The sequence below is a fragment of the Pezoporus wallicus genome, unplaced genomic scaffold (assembly GCF_028554395.1).
Source record: "Pezoporus wallicus isolate ANWC-B61680 ecotype Strahan unplaced genomic scaffold, APGP_CSIRO_Pwel_v1 contig_7274, whole genome shotgun sequence".
Taxonomy (NCBI): Eukaryota; Metazoa; Chordata; class Aves; order Psittaciformes; family Psittacidae; genus Pezoporus; species Pezoporus wallicus.
In genome coordinates, this window is record NW_026637137.1 from 2,766,466 (window position 1) to 2,785,717 (window position 19,252).

A 19,252-nucleotide genomic window follows, 5' to 3' on the forward strand; every position below is an offset into this window, starting at 1 on the left:
CTTGAAAGGCAAAGCAAAGACAATACAGGGGAACAAACTCAATGCGCTTAAAACGAGATAGAGTCAATGGACTCGTTTGCCCCCAAAGACTATAGACTGATGGAAAACTATTTTATAATTAGAATTTGTAGCTGTACCAAAACCCTTGTATTAACTGACTAGCTGTACATTTTATTCATTTAGGGGGTCATTAGCACTGAATATGCTTTACAAAAATCATTTGCTCCTAGGCAATGCAACAATAATAGGGGTTTCTTCATGAAGGAGTTAGGAGAAGTTGTTTCCTGTTGCCCCCTTCCCCATTCTCATTTTAATCTGCAGAACACAAACAGCATCAGCTTCATAGCAAAGCCAAAAGACAGTGACACCCAGTGTGTCATGGAATGATGACTCCATGAACTACTAAGGCAGCTAGAAGGAACTGGTGGTCTCTCTGTCTTCAGGAAGGGAACGCAGACATTAACAAACCTTGGGAAGCTGCTGCAGGAGCTTATCTGCTGGGGAGGAGGGATGGCTGAGGCATTTTGTAAGGAGCAGGAGAAAGATAAGACTCACTATATGAAACATTTAATTTTGAAGAAGGATTGATGGAGAGGCTGTCAAAAGGCCAGTGGGGCAACAGAGGGCAGGAAAGCAACAGGGGCAGACAGCCTTTTCTCCACTGAATCTGTTCTTTTTTTTTTTTGCCACCAGGAAAATTAAAGCTACTAACTTTACATTACCCATGAGCATACAGATATAAAATAGTATGACATTCTTTGCTGTTCTAAAAGAAAAAAGTAACCTACCAGCCCTGTATTTTAACTTTGGCAACAGCTTAACTCCTGTATCAAAATGAAAGCAAAAGGCTTTTCATACAGTGCACTGAATTGGAATAAACCTTCTTGCTCCTTTGAATTTATACCCTAATATGTTAGATTTGATACCCTGACTGGGATCAAAATGCCAAAACCTGCAAGCTGCTTTAATTCATGTATACATACAATTCTTGTGGGAATGTGTCTAAACTACTTGACATCCTGTGCCAGTGAGTTCCACTGAGTAATAACTTTGCATAAAATATTACTTCATATGTTGCGTTTTAATTTCCCTGAACATCCTCTTGTTCTTTTAACAACAGCGAAAATAAAAGGAAAGACTTCAGTTGTTTGCTTACTGGAACAATTATAAAAATTTGCTTAAAAAATGTACTTCCCCTCTACCATGTAGTAATAGAGTTGAACATTTTTGCAGCTAGCCGAAGGAATTATATTCATATCAAAAGAAAAACATTTAGCAAAATATTTGCTTTCAGACTTGTTTACTGTTTATTATTTTAATTTACATCAGTTACTGTTTGCAAAACTTCCAGGGAAATAATTTTGAATTGCTTTTATTTTTTCTTTTCCCACTGCATAGTAATTACAGCCTTCTTAGTATTTCAGAAGTATAGTACTATAGAAATGTTAGGGCCTGCTTCTGCTCCAAATGAAGTTAATGGGAAAACACCAACTGACTATTAGGAGTTAGGTCAGGCCCCAGATATGCAGCTTTTGAAATTTCATAGTTGAAAATTTTCTGGCTAATCTTCAAAACCGACTACTTCTACAACTATAACACTATTTACAACTTTATTTATATGTACTTCTTTATTACAATATGTAATATCAATGTTCCTTGTAAAGGTTACTATTTTATAGAAATTAGACTGAAGTTATTGCCAATCAACCTTTTAATAAACTTAAGTGGGATTAACTTTCAGATTTTTTTCTCCACATACGATCCAGGTTTTATTCACTCTTGCTATCTTTGACAATTACTTAACTACCTTAATTTCAAAGCCTTTTTCAGTGTAATAAAAAAGTCCTTTTGGTAGAAGTTTATTGGTCCCATTTCAAATTATGTTCTGAAACATTCTTGTACTGATGAGGACTCATTTTAGCAATTTTTCTGTTTCAACACAGTATATAAAGCCATGCCTCTCAACCAATCAACCTCAGTATAAAAGTGTAAGTGAGGTCAAACAGATTGCTCACCAAATCTTTGATCAAGTTGTCTGATCATATATAGACACAACTCTCTGAATTGTTGCATATGTTGTATAATGTTATCATACAAATTTAAGCGTTTCCATTATTGACTGCTGCTTGTGTATGTCTATATTAACTTGCTGGTCATAAAAATACAACAAAGGACAAGATATACCAATACTGAATTAAGACCTCTAGTCTTGTCTCTCCAAAAATTAAGAAAAATCCATGTTCTTTGTGATTGACCAACTCATGATGTTGCGCTTCAAATATACACATTTTCCAAAATTAAACTGTGAAGTTAATGTCAAATACTGTGTTGTAACTTTAAATATAGCTGACATATTAGAACAGGTAAATGGGTAATTATGATAAACTACACAATAGTGCTACTGTAGATAATATCATTTATCAATCCTGTGGTCCCCATCATTCATGCATTTACAGTTTGGGAATACAGTGACTGCAAAGGATAATAATTCATAATGGCTACATTCTCAGTACTTCATGCTACCTCACTAGACAAAATAAAAAAGGTTAATTGTATAACTGGAAAAATGTAAAATTTTATTCCAAGAAAATTAACAAGCTACACAGGTAAATTTTGGCAAATGCAACTTTATATTGAAATCCACACATCTGTATCTTAAAGAAGACTCACAGACTCTAATGTTTTTCTAAAATACTAAGAAATCATAGTATATGCTTTCACAAGTTAAAACTTAAATAATTTAAAACAACCAATACACCAAAATGTGCAGAAAATATAAACAAGACTGTGCCTTCAGTAGAATAAATGCTTCACAAATTGTGCAAGATATCATACTAAGGCTGCGGTCTCCCCATGACAGCTGTCTTAAAATATAAACATACATCAACTGCCTGTGTTTCTCAGAACAAACTAGAAAGGGCGGCACACCTAGAAAAAAAAATCATATAATCCCAGTGATATGCATACTGATTTCGGGAACCACTGGAGTAAAAAGGAAAAAAGAGGACTAAGTGATCTTTCATGCACTCCCAAATGACTGACCAGAGTTATTGATTCAGTTTTCCTTGCTTATTTGCTTCAATGCTAAACAAAATGGAAGATACTAGATAACCCTTTAAGGCAACATGTGTTTATTCTGTATAACTGTTCAATTATGACTGGATATTATCATTAACGTTGCCAAACAGACTGATATCTAGCTTTTTAAAAAATATAAGAGTCTACTAAACTTTATACCAAATCAGCAAAAAACACAGAATACAGTTAAATGTTAGTAATTTCACTGTTAGGGAAAATGGTATTTAGAAAGAGTAATATATTTGGGGGGGGGGGGAAGAGAAAGAAAAAAGTCTAAATCTGACCAAAAATACTGCTTTGGAATGCTCCCCAAAACTTACTCACAAGGCAAACAGATTTGTAAGTGTGATAATCCAATAATGCATGGCACATCTTTAATCAGTTACAGTACTTGAGTCCCCAGTTTTCAGTCTTTGCAAAACAATAATTGTATGAAATGTTTTAAAGGTCTTCAAATGTCTAAAATTAGTTTTATCAACACATTAACCTCATATCAACTTAATTTATTAAGATGTCCAATGCTAATTTTTTTGATGGTCTTATTTTATGTAGTGATATACACAGCATTTAGCACTGATACTTAGCACCTGCTACTTTCATTATCTAGATTTTAACCACATAAAGGAATTCAGGGCAGTAGTTCAGTCCTTTGTTCTTAATTACAAACCTTCAGCAGTGGTCAGCAGGAACATGTTTAGGTTTAAAATAGGATTAGAGGTGAGCTATTGCAAAGACTGCAGAATGTTGCCCAAATCCTTACAACTGCTGACATCCCATTCTTGATTTTCTCCTCAAGACATGGCTACAGGCCACAATTGCTTAGCAGAGAATGGTAGTGTTTCACAAGGCTAAAGATTTACAGATGCTCCCTCATATAACACAGTAAGGTTCCCTTGGTAACCTGGATTTTCTGCAGTAAAGAAGGGTTGTGCTGAAACAGCGCCTCAGCTCCCTGTTGGAGAAAATGCAGACAAAAGGATTGATTCCAGCTTGGGCAAAACTCATCCAGACAGCGGCCGTTAGAAATCCCCCCGGTACTACAGGCCCTCTTGCAAAAACTCTCCAGTAACAGGCTACCAAATAGGGACCCCACAAGGTCAGAAAGAGGAATGTCATGATGTAGAACATTCTGCTGATTCTCTTCTCCATTTTGAACTCATCTAAAACCAGTAGCCTTCTCCTGCCTGTGGTGTTCGCGTTTTGCCTGATTCCCAGCAAGGTTGGAGGTGTGGGACCCCTTCCAAATCCAGCCAGCCAATTAGCAGCTGCTTGACCACTCGCTCCAGGACCATGAAAAGTCCAGTTCTGGCTCACTGCTGCAACAAATTGGACTGGCTTCATTTTCCTGCGATCGTGAACAAAAAATATCAGCTTGAGGTAGACAAGCTGTGTGGCTAGGAGGATAAGGGCAAGAAGAAGCATAAATCCCAAGGAATCATTAGCCCTGAAGGAACGATGCTGGAAAGTGCATTGGTCTTCCTCCCTAATGAACGAGTAGGTGCCCACATCTAAAACTGGGGGGAAAGCCATGGCTACAGAGAGGGTCCACACCATACAGATAACAGCCAAACAGGTCCAGAAGGTCAGTCTTTTTGTATAAAAACGGTGGTGGGCAATAGCTAAGTATCTGGTGACGCTTATGCAGAATAACATGAAAGCAGTGTGAAAGCAGGACAAAACCCCCAAAAAGGCAATCACTTTGCAAGTAAGAGTCCCGTACGTCCAAGTAGAGCCATTTTTTACAGAGGTGAAAACAAATGGGAAACAAATTGCAGATCTGAGTATATCTGAGCAGCAAAGATCCAACAGGAAGTAGTAAGGAGCTCTATGCAAGGTCTTATCTTTGACTAGCAAAATGGAGATCAGAAGGTTACCCACCACACTGACTCCTATTATGAAACCCAGTGAAGTCAGTTTCAGAAAAGCTGTTAAAGGAGAGAGATTTTGTAAAATGTTGTCAGCTGCATGGCTGTAGTTCGCCATAGATGGATGGATGATATGTATATTGCCTCAGTCAAGTCTCATGATCTATATTTAAGAACAAGGAAAAAATAGATCCATACATCTTACTGAAAATGTAATCCACAAACAGAACTGATCTTGTGTCTAGTCATACAGTACATCCTCTTCTTTCTGATTTGTCATGCCATCAAAATATCTGAAAAAAAATCGAGCTATCAGTTCTTAAGTTAACAAGAAATGATGTCAGAAAGTGCTAACAAAGATGTTAATTTATGGAGAACCAAATGAAGTTGTAAATTTGAGTACTATTGTTTGTTTTTAAAAACCATGAGGCTTTTTTTATATATATATATATATATAGACATACATATACTTACTGTTTAGCATGATCGATTATTGGCATTTCACAGATCTGGCTTGTTACAGTTTCAGAACTGACCGGTGCCCCTTATATTTGGTAGCATATATAATTTTGCAGTTAAAGCCTCAGAGATTTTATGAATCAAAAGACTCCCAGTTTGCAAGCTCAAGAGCTAATCACTAACATCTTAAAAAAAAAAAAAAACAAACAACAAAGACCGCTGATATTTTGACATTACCTACATTTATTTTATGGCTACAGTATTTGTCAATGTTTTAGAGGCAGCTACTGTGTTGATAGCGATCACACCCAAAGAAACCCTGCAGAATTTATGTTTTTAACCCAAGTCACCAAAGCACATTAATCACACTGTGTTAGTTCACGCATATTGGAAGAGAAACAGTATTCACGATCCCCTTCCCTTCCTCCTATAAACCATAATTTTATCATTTAAGCTCTCAAATAAACAGGTATACCAGACAGTCGATAGCACCGATGCTTTAGGGGCTCCCTCCCCCCCACCCCCTCCCTTTAATGCAAATCTTTAAAGCCTCAACATAATTCATATTAAGCAACGGTCAGTGTAAATACTGAGCAAAAATGGGCAATACACCCAAGACGTAATGCCCATCCTTTTGGAAGGCTGTTTTTGGTAATGCTTAAATAAACATATAACAAATTGATATTTTTTTTTTTAGCTAATTAGGGCTCCGTGATTCCCACTAATCCTCCCAGTGAATCCTACCGGAACACATTTCATGCAATAAAATAGCATAAAGAACTGCCTGCTGCTGCTGGAGGGGGGGTTTGTTGTTGTTTTTTTACCCTCTCCCTCCAGAGCCAGGGACAGGAGCCACAGCAGCAATGATCAGGCTCCTTCGTTATTCACACCAAGTGTTTCCTATGCTACCTCGGGTGTACAAAGGATAGTCCCACTGAATCCCAGCAAAACCCTTCCATTCTTACCGTCCACAAAAGAGTCTGATTGCTGCTGTGTAAACAGAGGCTGATCAGATCATGGCATCGTTTTAAAGCCATGAAATCAGGCTCGCCCTCCCCCCTGCCGCCAGCCCCGCCGCTTCCCCTCCTCTGTGGAGCTGTCCCCGCGGCGCGCCGGCCCTACCTCGGCACGGACACACACTGGACACGGACACACGGACACACACGCTCGCTCACACGCACACGAAGCCGCCCGCTCCCCCGCGCACGGCCATGCAGGGCTGGACTGCGCCGCGCTGCAAGGCAGCCCGGGTGCCGCTGCCTGGCAGAGCCGCATCTGCCGGAGCCATGCGGGAGCCTCCCGCAGCGGGGAGCTCGGGAGAGCGGAAGAGGCATTGTCTGAGCACACTTCCATCATGCCGCCTCTTTAGAAATCACCCCCCTCTCCAGACCCGCTCCCCGGGGGAGCCCTCCCCACACGCACCGGCAGCTGCGGCAGCCCTCGGCACCCCTAGACTGCCCCGGCCCCTCTCCTCCTACCTGTTGGTGCCGGAGATCCCCACATGCCAGAGCTGCGCCTTCCCGCCGGCCGAGCGGTCTCTTTTAGCGCCTGTTTTATTTCCCTCCGCCGCCTGCCATTCTTCTTTCTCGCAATCCTTTTCCTTTTCTTCTTCTTTTTTTCCCTTTTTTCCCCCCCCAGTACCTTAGCAGAGCCCCGTCAGCGGCTGGCGCGGCGCATGCTCACTGCGCCTCCAGCTCCGTCCTCCCCTGTCGCAGCGGCACAATCTCTCCCAGTAACGCTGGGGGCAAGGCAGCTTCGCGGCAGTAGAAGTGTCCTCAAGGGTGGGCAGGCGGCGGCGGCGGCGGCGGCAGCGGCAGCCTTCTCGGTGAGGGGAAGGAAGCCTCGGCACCGCCGGCAGCAGCAGCCTCCTCAGTGAGGGGAGAGCAGCCTCCGCGGCAGCACGTTCCCATCGCGGTGCATAGCCCAGCTGGATTTATTGGCGAGCCTGGGCAAGCCAGCTTGAGGAAAGCGAGGGGGAAGCATTATGTCCTGCGCTCCTGGTTTATGCCTTTGAACTCCCCCTCCCGCCCCTTTCGCTTAAAGCGGGGGGCTCGGAAGCGCCTGCCGTGGTGCGCGTCGCAGCCTGTCTGGAGAGGGATCGGGTGGTTTCTTCGCCTGTCACCGCTTGGATCCTCCCGCTCGTCGCTCGTTTTCTTCCCTACCGATTCCCACCCGGTGAATTCCTTCTTCCTAACCCCTGAGCCGGGGGGAGGGGGGGGTGTCCCTCAAAAGTACGGCTGTCCGTGGAGGGCGGATTTGCCGCGACGACACGGCGCTTCCCCCGGGGGTCCGCCGCCGTTCCCCTCGCAGCCGGCTCAGCCCAAAGCCGGCGCAGCACTGTCAGTGCGCTGCATGGCGACAGCGATGAGTTCCAGTGTAGCAGGACCCGCGCTCCCCCTCAGCGCAGGGCGGGCGCGGTGACAGCGGCACCCGCCGCTCACCGGTGGGGATCGGTACCGAGCGGCCCGATGATGTCATACGGGCCGGGGGCCGGGGCGGCGGCTCCGCGGGGCGGCCCGTGGCCTGTTCCGCGCAGGGGCCTGCCGCCGGCCTCCGCGGGCCCCGGGCCTGGCAGCGAGCCGCCGCGGTGGGACCGGGAGCGAACAGGAAGGGCTTGGGTACGGCTGGGAAAAGCACGTCCCTCCGGCCACCTACCTCCTTGATTTTCATGGAAGTTTATCCGAGAGGAGTGGGAAGGATTGCCCCAAAAGTAACTGGCTCTGACTGCGAGGCAGCTGACGAACAGCTTATTTTGGGTCGAGAGATTTGGATTCAGGGGAACTTCTTCACTGGGAGCTTCCGCTCCAGTCAAAATAAATCCTTCTGCGGGATAGATTTATGGAGTTGATTCATAATGTGTGTCACATCTCTCAGACATTTAGTAGAGTTCAGGCATTTTTTCAGGCTGTTGTCAAAGTTCGGGTTCTTTTCTTTGGCACTTTCTAAAAGGCGTTGGAAGTGGTGGCCAAACCACAAAATTAGCTTCAGTAACCGCCCCATCAAGCCCAAAGGTCTTCAGCCACTGGAAAATACCGTTATTTAAAACCCAAATTACACTGTTTCAAGCATGTGATTAGCTTAGGTGAAAATTATTATTGAGCAGAAAACTCAGGGCTCAGGGACTACACGATTTTTTTCATTTTTTTTTTCATTTTTTTTCTTCTGTAAATGTAATTGTGATGACTGTGTTGGGGATCACTGGCATTTTAGGTTGTTATTAAAGTTACTACCTCAAGGTGCGCTTTCATGTCACTGTCACCTAAGCTAAGCAGACCTCTCCAGCTATCCCTTTTCTATTGTTAAATATATGTACTCATAGTGACAAGAACAGTGACTTTAAAAGTCAGTGTTAAAATGTGAAGGACAAGGAAATGGCTACTAAGCCAGCAAGAACAGACATTTTAATGGTCTAATACAGCAAAGAATTCTCTGAATGCTATGGAGATCAAACACAATGCCAGTTTAGGAAGCAGATTTATAATATGTGGTACAGGATGGCTAAAGTATGTTCATGGTCAGTGTCTATTCTTACACTCTAATGTATGACTTTTTTGTGAAGAGTAAATAATATTACACCATCATTGTCGTAAAAATATTCAGTGCAGTAGTTTTTAACCTTTTCTGTCTGTGCTTCCTTTTAGAGATGTCACAGAGGTATATTGCTGTATAACATTCAAGAACTTGAACTTTCTTTTAGACCTCTCATAGACTGCTTACAAGTAATCTGTGGTCTTCAGAATTCAATGTTCAACCACTGGTTCACCATAAACCCATTTGTCACTGTATGTGTAATCTGAGAACCGGTGCTGTCATTTTGCTCAACAAAATGTAGACATCTAGACTGAAGCGACATATAACTAAGCTAGTTTGCCATCATAATCAATGGTGAGAAGAAGATGCGTTAGGGAGTGGATCGTCTTATTCTGAATCACAAGTCTAAAATATGTCAGATGGATTGTACTCTATCTTCTGTATTTTAAGTCAAGACAAACTTGTTACCCTTGTTACCAAGGGAGATATTTCTGATGGAGTGTGACATAATGCTATGTTAAGCTGTTGTACTGGGAGCAGGTCACATCCCCACAGAGGGAAAGAAAATCCAGGAGTCATGGTATCAGGACTTTGGGAGGTGAAGACAAATGTCAGTTAAAGGTGGTTCCTGGTAGCATGAATCAGAAAATGAATGTGCAATTGGAAGGGGAGGAGGAGGAGAACTATGGAAGGACAATGAAGAGATCTGTGCTAGCTAGTTCTTCAGAATAGCTGGGCTAGAGATATGAAAGGTTCAGAAAAAAGTGTGCAGCAGCCTTTGTGGCAAGGATCAAGGGTAGCCCACGGAATTTTTTGGGGCTTTGGCACAAGAAAGAATCCTGAACCCTGAATAAATTGCCCACTACACTACAGTGTAAGGGGGGCAACACTAAGGTGGTTTAAAAAACCCAGAAGACCTGTATGCTTTATTAGCATTTTAGATGAAAGTAGTGATTACTCAGAAAGTCAACCTTTCCCTCTTGTTTTTATTTATTTATTTATCTATTTTACTTAAGTATGTAAGTGTGCTTTTCCCCAAGAAGGAAAGCTCAATGGAGTGTAAGGGAAGTGTAGGCACAAGAACGTTTCTATACCCCATTAGAGCTTTTCTTAGAAAATGAGAGAGCCAAGACTATTTCCCTGATTTTCTGGTTTAGATCAGACATGGACCATCGCCAGATTTGGGTAACTCCAGTGCAAAGTTACTGACAGTTCTGATACAGAGCTCTTTCATTTTCTTCTGTTGGATTTATGTAATAAGCATGGACTAGAAAGTAACTGGTGAAGTACTCAGCTTTGTTGGTGGTGACTGAGTATCCTGTATTCCAGTTGTAATTTTTTTCAATTTAGGTACTGTTTAAGAATAACCTAGAGACTGGGTTCAGTGAATTGGACCTACTAAGTCCATTCCCAGAACAGGATCACCTTACTGAGGAATCCTGTTTTGATATTCTTGGTCTTTGGTATCATCTGTAGATCTGGGCAGCTCATTCCCCTGAGGTGACGGTGATGCTTGGAAGCATGTGGCCAGGGTACCAGGAACTCCAGCACTGGGGTGGGGAACAGTTGAATGCTACTGCACAGGAACTTTGTTGGTGTGTAAACAGCATTTTGGGTACTTGGCACCTAATTTCTTTATGTGCCTTGGAATCCTGTACCACAGTTGTAAGCCAGGTGAGGATGTTGGGTAGGTGATTTATTGTTTTGAGCTTTTTCTTCAGAATGGGAAAGGCTTTTGAGAAAATTCTGAAACTGAGAAATCTCACCAGTTGAGTCAGAGACAGAGATTGGTCTAGAAGACAGGCTAGTGATGACAAGTAGCTATCAGCTGAAAAGATGGGGTGAGATGCTGGCTTCACCAAGGTCAATAACAACTCTCACCAATTTCAGAGGAATGAGGATTTCAGCATAGGACCAGAAGTTAAAGTGTAAAATATTCATGTCCCTGTTCTCCTGATCATTTAAGTGATTAACATATTTACTGGCTGCCTTGAAACTTGCACATATGCCATGTCTACCCAGTCTGCATACTGCAGACTCTGAAGCACTGTAGGATTTTGCAACATTTCTGCACAACAGGAGAGATGCTCTGTGAGGTGTACCCACCTCTGTGCAGAGGCCAGCACAAGATTTATGTATTGCTTAAGAGACTGTGATAGATACTACCAAAGTACATAATTTTCAAAGGACTCAAGGAATTCTTCCAAGAGAAATTTCTTGCCTGTGCAGTAGATTTGTGCAACTTTGAAATAGTATTTAAGTAGGACTTATGTAATGCAGAGACCTGTGTGAGACCCCTGCACAATGGAGAATTTCACCTGCAATATATTTGGTTACTGTGCTTTGTAAAGTATTTACACAGTAAAGATGCTTGTTGGTAGTGTCTGGCTCAATGGGTTGACTTTCAACACAGACATAAATTTCACCCCACACTGAAAATCTCGCTAGTCTCTGGCCCAGTGATGTACGTTTCACCTATAACAAGATTACATTCACGTGACTATAACAAGTTCTATGGCTAATCATTGCATTTTTTTTTTTATATTACTCTTTAGTCAGGTCCTCAGATGTTTTATAAATATTATTAAAAAAAACTTAATGAGGTATTTAAAAAAAAATGTTTCATGACTACCCTTTGAAACCTATTTTTTTGTACTTAAAAGTGGATCTATGTTGCACATTTACATAGGAATAAGTGAAGGTTTATGGGCAAATACACATAAGCTTATCTGCTAAGCATATGAAAAAGGCTTTGTCCTCCAGAGGAAGACCTCTGCTCTTTGTGACTCTAATGAGAGTGAGGCACCAAAATGCTCCTGTCAGACCTGTATCCTCAGGCTTCTAAACACCTTTTATCAATTGATATTCATTAGGACAGCATTTGTAAACCTGAACACTTCTTTTGCATCTAGACTTTGTAGATACACTGTTAAACCAGTGTTGTAGCATTACGTGCAGCTATTGTACAATTTTCATAGGGTGGACATGTAAATACTTGACTTCAGTTGCATATCAGGTAGGTAGAAATGCAAATGAACTTCATTATGGTTTTGAATAATTACCAGTGTTAAATTGCACTGCTAATTACTTGTGCCTGCAAAAAGATCAGGTACGTTTTTCAATTGCTGGACTCCACAAATGGCTTTATATATATATATACACACACACATATATATGATTGAGAAAGAGAGAATAAAAGAGAATTAGAGGGGCAAATCAAGGTTCATATGCAGTCTTTGTTGTTGTATGCATGTTGTCCTGTACTGAAAAATTACCATATTGCTTGTTTTCACAGCCAAGGTGGAGTGTTAACATGTAACTTCAACAACATACAGCCAGTGACATCCACAGTGAGACAGATCAATGGCTGAGCTCCACAAAAGGAAAAAAGAAATTAAAAAAGGGAAAAAAAAAAGGGGCATCTTTCTAGTATCTGAACAAGAAGGTCATAGGATCACAGAATGGTTTGGGTTGGAAGCGACCTTAAAGCTCATCTAGTTCCAGCCCCCCTGCCATGGGCCTTCCATTAGACCAGATTGCTCTAAGCCCCATGCAACCTGGCTTTGAGTACTGTCAGGGAAGGGGCAGCCACAGCTTCTCTGGGCAACCCGTGCTAGTGTCTCACCACCAACTTCTTCCTAAAATCTAATCTAAATCTCCCAATAGATACACTTGTTGAGGGAATATTTCTGGATGTTTGAGAATATTTCTCTAATATCACCATGTTGGATCCCTCATAAATTCTATATATAAATAACAAAATACTCAGAATTTAATCTGTGAGTAATTTGTTTATCTCATTTTGGAGCTTTGTGGGTTTTGCGGTGTTTGGGTTTTTTGTTAGGTAAGCTCTATCTTATATTCTGAGCTTGCAGTCTTGTTAGTGGGAAGTATTGAGATTCTTATTTTATCCACAGTTTTTTTAGTTAATATGGGCAGCACTGTAGAGATGCCTCAGTAAGAGGGTCTGTAGTGGGGTCCTGAGCTGCTGACCTGAGGACACTTGCTGTTATTCTCTGAACTCCTGAGGAGGAGAAAGAACCTCTTATCAGAACATTAAGAGAACATGGACCAAGCTTCCTGGAGTTCCCACTATATCCAGACTCTCTGCTCAATTTCTGTGCCAGAAAATCTGTTGGTGTTTTGGTAACTGCATGTGGAATGGGAGGAAAAAGACTTTCTTCTTTCTCCTTACAAAAAATACAATACCATTACTTGCAAATCTTGTAGATGGGATTTGTTGAAGCATGCGCGGACACCGGGAATAGTCTTACAGAAGAAGTGATTCATTTATTTAATCTGCAGTTTAATGAATCCAATTAATTGTACATATACATTAAAATATGTCTTTCAGCTACTGTAAATACCTTCCATTCATTGATTTGTTTTTCTGTGCATGACATATGATAATGTGAACACATTATTGTGGTACAATTCAGCAACCAAAGTGGTTGAAAGCAGCAATGCTGAGCACAGTTAGAAATTCGTGACTCAGTCACCATAGGTGCAAGGCATGACTTTTGCATGAGTCTCGTCTAACCAATAATATGAAAACAATCTGGTGAGAAACAGGTGGACAGTCTTTCAACATTATGAAGCTGAATTGGGAGCACTGCCCCAGGGCTGTGCTAGTGACTTCCTGACTGATGCACGGCTAAGCCTCTTTGCTGACTGTTGTTCTCATATCTTACCTTCTGACACTATCAGCTATGTTTGGGTAAAAGTGAAGCATCCCCAAACAAGAGATTTCCAGCCAATGCGAGTCAGCACCTCAAATCTCTAGTATAGAAAGTTACATTAATTTACACCAGCAGGGGCTCTGTTACTGTGATTTCAGAAGTGTCCTCTATTAGCTTTAGAAACTGATGATGGACAGAAGTTTATGGATTTTTTTAAAGAAAGGAAGTGTTTAGTTTGTGTTGATTACACAACTCACCCCTTCTCAGATAATCATGTTTGACAGTCCTTTTGTCTGTGCTATTTTAACACTTGAGTTTTGAATAAAACGCTTTCTCAGAGGCTATGTAATGCTTCTGGTTTGCCTTACTACATGGAAGTACAGGACTTGAAATCAGCTAACCAGTGCTGAAGCACACAGCAGCTCTGCAGTGTCATCATCATTAACAGTGCCAGTCACAGCATTCAAGAACACTTTTTTCTGATCACCATTACAGACTCCAGTGGAACACTGTGTAGCAAAATGAATGGGGTAAGTGACATTACAGAACAGAATGCTTGCCTTGAGAGAGGAACCTGAAAATTACTAGGAGGCAGGGGAAGGATGATTTCTTCCAGCTGAGCTGCATCCAACAGTTTTATGCACCTGATATCAAGTCTAGACAGCCTCATGTCTGAGATGCACATGACTACATGAGTTATGCAAACCTACTCTATCCCAAGCTCTTCCACAGTTTTTCAGCGTGTATGGATATGGGTGGAATGCTGCTTTGGCTGACAGAGGGAACTGTCAGGCTGGCAGGTATTGCTCCCATCTCTTTCTGTGCTGTTCGCTCACTGGAGATTATTAGGCCATGGCTGGGGCCTAATGAAGGGAGTGATTATGGTCCATTATTTTTCATATACTTTCTGTCATGAAGCTATATAATGACTAAGTGAATTTACGCACATTGCCTCCCCTTCAGTGTCTTTTAAAGCTGGAGGCTGATTTTAGTGGTCAGATACATGAGCAGAGAGGTCTCAGAGGCAGGTGAGGTTCCTATAAATTTTGTGAATGTAGGCGTTGGCTGCTTGTCCCAACAGATTACCTTTTTCCCTTGCTGTTCTTTCATGCTGGCCATGCTGATCCATGCCTTAGGCTTCAGCATATGGCAATTCAGCTGCTGGTGAGAGCTGGCTATGGCTTGGAGTCTTAATCCCTTCCCAGTTTGAACCCTGTGTGACCAGGCATGGCTGCGCTCAGCTGTGCCGCTGAACAGTACATGGGATGCATCACCGTTTTTTTTCTATCTAGGGGAAGAATGGCAAGTAGCAAGCACAGCACTATGTTAGGCCCAAAGATCATGCTGATTTGTTGACAGACTACACACACCGTTCATCAGTTCAATATCAAATGGATCAACAGCCATGCTGCAGTGCTCATAGAAATATTTGCATGACTATTCATAGTGTTTAGGGATATACGTTAACTCAGACATTTTTGTAGAGCTGAGATAAAGAATTATTTCCATTTTCTGCCACCTTTAAGGTTAGGTTAGAGATGAACCATGAATGGAATGTATGTTGTAAGATTAAAGAGATTATTTGGGCAATAGCATTTTCTATTTCTAGCAATATATTGAGAGGGGGATCTAAAAATAATAGGATAAAATAGGATAACTGTCACTGACAGATTTCAGAGAACATTTAGGCTGTGCTCAGGAAAAACAGTAAGTGTTAATGTTAGAAATATTTGGTTTTGCTGATAGGACTGGTTCACATGAAGACGTTCGGCTTCCTACTAATTTATTGTTCAAATTTTAAATTGAGATAGAATCATAGAATAGTTGGGGTTGGAAAGGACCTTAAGATCATCTAGTTCCAACCCCCCTGCCATGGCCAGGGACACCTCACACTAAACCATGGCACCCAAGGCCTCGCCCAACCTGGACTTGAACACTGCCAGGGATGGAGCATTCACAACCTCCCTGGGCAACCCATTCCAGTGCCTCACCACCCGAACAGGAAAGAATTTCCTCCTTGTATCCAATCTAAACTTCCCCTGTTTAAGTTTTAACCCGTTACCCCTTGTCCTGTCACTACCGTCCCTAATGCAGAGTCCCTCCTCAGCATCTGTATAGGCCCCCTTCAGATACTGGAAGGCTGCTATGAAGTTTCCACGCAGCCTTCTCTTTTCCAGGCTGAACAGCCCCAACTTTCTCAGCCTATCTTCATACAGGAGGTGCTCCAGTCCCGTGATCATCCTCGTGGCCCTCCTCTGGACTTGTTCCAACAGTTCCATGTCCTTTTGATGTTGAGGACACCAGAACTGCACACAATACTCCAAGTGAGGTCTGACGAGAGCAGAGTAGAGGGGCAGGATCGCCTCCTTGGACCTGCTGGTCACGCTTCTTTTGATGCAGCCCAGGATATGGTTGGCTTTCTGGGCTGCGAGCGCACACTGAATCTGGCTCATGTTCATTTTCTCATCAACCAACACCCCCAAGTCCTTCTCTGCAGGGCTGCTCTGCATCTCTTCTCTGCCCAACCTGTAGCTGTGCCTGGGATTGCTCCGACCCAGGTGTAGGACCTTGCACTTGGCATGGTTAAACTCCATAAGGTTGGCATCAGCCCACCTCACAAGTGTGTCGAGGTCCCTCTGGATGGCATTCCTTCCCTCCAGCATATCAGCCAAACCACACAGCTTGGTGTCATCGGCAAACTTGCTGAGGGCTCGCTCAATCCCACTGTCCATGTCAGCGACAAAGATGTTGAACAAGACCAATCCCAACACCGATCCCTGAGGGACACCACTCGTTACTGGTCTCCAGCTGGACCTTGAGCCATTGACCACAACTCTTTGCGTGCGGCCATCCAGCCAGTTCTATATCCACTGAGTGGTCCATCCATCAAATTGATGTCTCTCCAATTTAGAGACAAGGATGTCGTGTGGGACAGTGTTGAACGCTTTGCACAAGTCCAGGTAGATGACGTCAACTGCTCTACCCCGTCCATCAGTTCTGTAGCCCCATCATAGAAGGCCACCGACTTGGTCAGGCAGGATTTTCCCTTAGTGAAGCCATGCTTCACTAAGCATGTCATCAAGCACCTTGTTGATTTTCATGTGCCTTAGCATGCCTTCCAGGAGAATCTGCTCCAAGATTTTGCCAGGCACAGAGGTGAGACTGACTGGTCTGTAATTCCCTGGGTCATTCATTTTCCCCTTCTTGAAAATGGGGGTTATATTACCCTTTTTCCAGTCATGAAATAATACTGACATATACGGTATAATGATTCTGGATTGATTTAAAGCTTTGTAAAGAAAATATAAGTTGTTTAACATACACTGCTGAATGATAATTACTCTGTATAAAATTGAGGCAATGGGTTAAAGTCTATAAAGTCTGAGATGGAGAGTGAACACTGACTTTGCAAGCAGCTAGTATGAATATATGTTCTACTGGTGAGCTTCAGGTCTTATGATCTAGAAAGTGGACATACTCTTGGATATTCCTGTGTAAACTTCAATGTAACTAATTTGATACCTAGAACCTAGTGTCATGGTCCCATTTTGCCAGTTTGTTGGATATTAACTATGAAATGTTCTCATTTATATGTAGAACAAAGAGAAGTAATTTCAAGATTTATACTTGCAAGGATGCAGAGATCAGTCTATCTCTGGAAAAAGATAGGTCATCTGTTAAGAAACATGACAGGTCGAATTCTGCAGATACTGACAGAAGAGCACTATGATGGCACAGTAGGAGGAACTGCATGAATGCAGCTTTATGATGCAACCACAAATGTAAATTTACTACTGCACTGCCTATTTCATGGTGGTATGAAAGAATGAATGTTTCCTTGAAATGTCACCTGCAAAACTAGTCAACCTAATTTTAACAAATGGCAATATCTTTTTCTTAATTTGACTAGGATTTGTATATAGTTAGGCAATGTTTGAGTAATAGTATTTAGAGAAAAGGTTAAAAAAACTGAGCAGGAATAGGATGTTGCACTGTACTAGATAAGACACTGTGCTGGCAGGAGAAAACACATGGTTATCTGGTCCCAGCTACCTAGATTGTTTAGTGCTGGTTTTGCTTTGGGTTTTGGTTGACTACATGATGTTAGATTATGGAGCTGGGACCAGGACCTCAGTCATGATTTGTCCACATCCCACTCTCCTGTGCCATTGCTTTTATGTTTTTACACATAGAGTGTCCAGGATAAAAAGAAGAGCATCCTTTCTGGGATTGAACCTCCTGGCACACCAGGAAATTCTTTTTTGGAGGTGGGAGACTGGGCTTGAATTCCAGATTTTCTATTCTGTGTGACTTAATTACTAGGTGATTATGGAAAAGGTAGGCTTACTGCAGCATTTGTGCATTCTCTGGGCTCAGCACTGCTGCTGATGTACCTAACCTGGACACATCTCTCAGACCTGACTCTTCCAGGGACATTGCTAGGAGCAAGACATTTAGGTTATGCTCTATCTCACATCTGGAGCACAGAGATTCTGCACTGCACACTCTTGGGCAGTTCTGCACATGGAAAGCTTGCAACCTCAGGTCCAAAGTGGAAACGTCAGCTGAAAAGTGAACACTGCTAAGTCTTGCTGTTGCTTCAGTGAGTGGTTTCTGGGTCCCTTTTTTGGAGGGTTTATGTCCTAAATCCTGTTCAAAGTCATGTTTTAGATACTTAAATCATCTCTTAAGCTCTTGCAGTTCCTCACTGCAGAATATTATTAAGCCGCAGTGAACTTATTCACTCTACATTATTAAAATAAAATGTGGAAATAAGGGATCTAAATAATATTAATCTGGTTTTCATAATATCGGGTACGTACCTGGACATAAAAGCACTCTTTTGATGAGTGAACACAGCAGTCCCTCATAGTACAGGATAGTAGCAGTAGCCAAGTAAAACATACCTGTTGTGTAATTCTGGGCTGCATTGTAAATTTGGTATTAATGTAATGCTTCAAAATCTAACAGAACATTTAGTTGATATACTGTATCTCTCTATTATGTATAATATCTCCTCATAAATAAGCATGCATAACAAAGCTGGCGATTTGAGGAATTTATGTAAAACTCATGAATTCTGTTTGATATCACGAGTCCTCAAGATAGATCTGTTTCAACCTGCATGCTCTATATTGAAAAGAGAGAAGGTTTTTTCTTTCTTTCTTTTTTTTTTTTTCTTTTCCCTAACCTTTTCAGTGCATTCAAATTTCAAAGGAACTGCCACAAGGTCAACCATGGAGCATAATGGAATGCTGACAACCTGAACTCAAATGGAAGACCTTCAGACAAAAAGAGCTGGCAATTGCTCAGAATGATTTATTTGCCCAGGTGGGTTAGTAACCAAAACACAGATCACATCTTGGGAAAACTTAGTGATGCTGAAAGAGAAGTAGAAGGTAAAAACAGGAAGGTGACTTAACGGCCATTCTGGAGTAAGAAGAAATCAGAAGAAAAAACTTGTTGCAGGAATGCAAGAAGTTATTTTCTACTGTCAGAGGCAGACAGAGGCAATTGAGAACATAGAATCAGTGAAACTGAAGGCTAGATTTAAATGCACTTTTGACCAGTTTAGGCAAACCTAGTTAGATAATGAATGGAGCTACACTGAGATGTTAGAGAGAGCTAAAGTTATAGTCT

The 19,252-nt window shown here is 42.0% G+C and overlaps 1 protein-coding gene across 5 annotated transcripts; it reads right to left on the bottom strand.

Annotated features, from left to right (window-relative positions):
- Positions 1-2,607: 2,607 nt before the first annotated feature.
- On the bottom strand, positions 2,608-7,137 carry GPR85 (G protein-coupled receptor 85). Of its 5 annotated transcripts, XM_057403721.1 has the most exons (3): positions 6,881-7,137; positions 5,418-5,587; positions 2,608-5,236 (listed from the first exon to the last, which is right to left on the bottom strand). In XM_057403721.1, exon 3 carries the CDS (start codon positions 5,059-5,061, stop codon positions 3,949-3,951), a length of 1,113 nt encoding a protein of 370 aa, XP_057259704.1. In that variant the 5' UTR covers positions 5,062-5,236; positions 5,418-5,587; positions 6,881-7,137; the 3' UTR covers positions 2,608-3,948. The 5 variants fall into 5 exon arrangements, with proteins under 5 accessions (XP_057259704.1, XP_057259706.1, XP_057259701.1 ...); XM_057403723.1 differs by lacking the exon at positions 5,418-5,587 and having other exon boundaries at positions 2,608-5,211; XM_057403718.1 differs by lacking the exon at positions 5,418-5,587.
- Between the last annotated feature and the right edge of the window lie 12,115 nt (positions 7,138-19,252).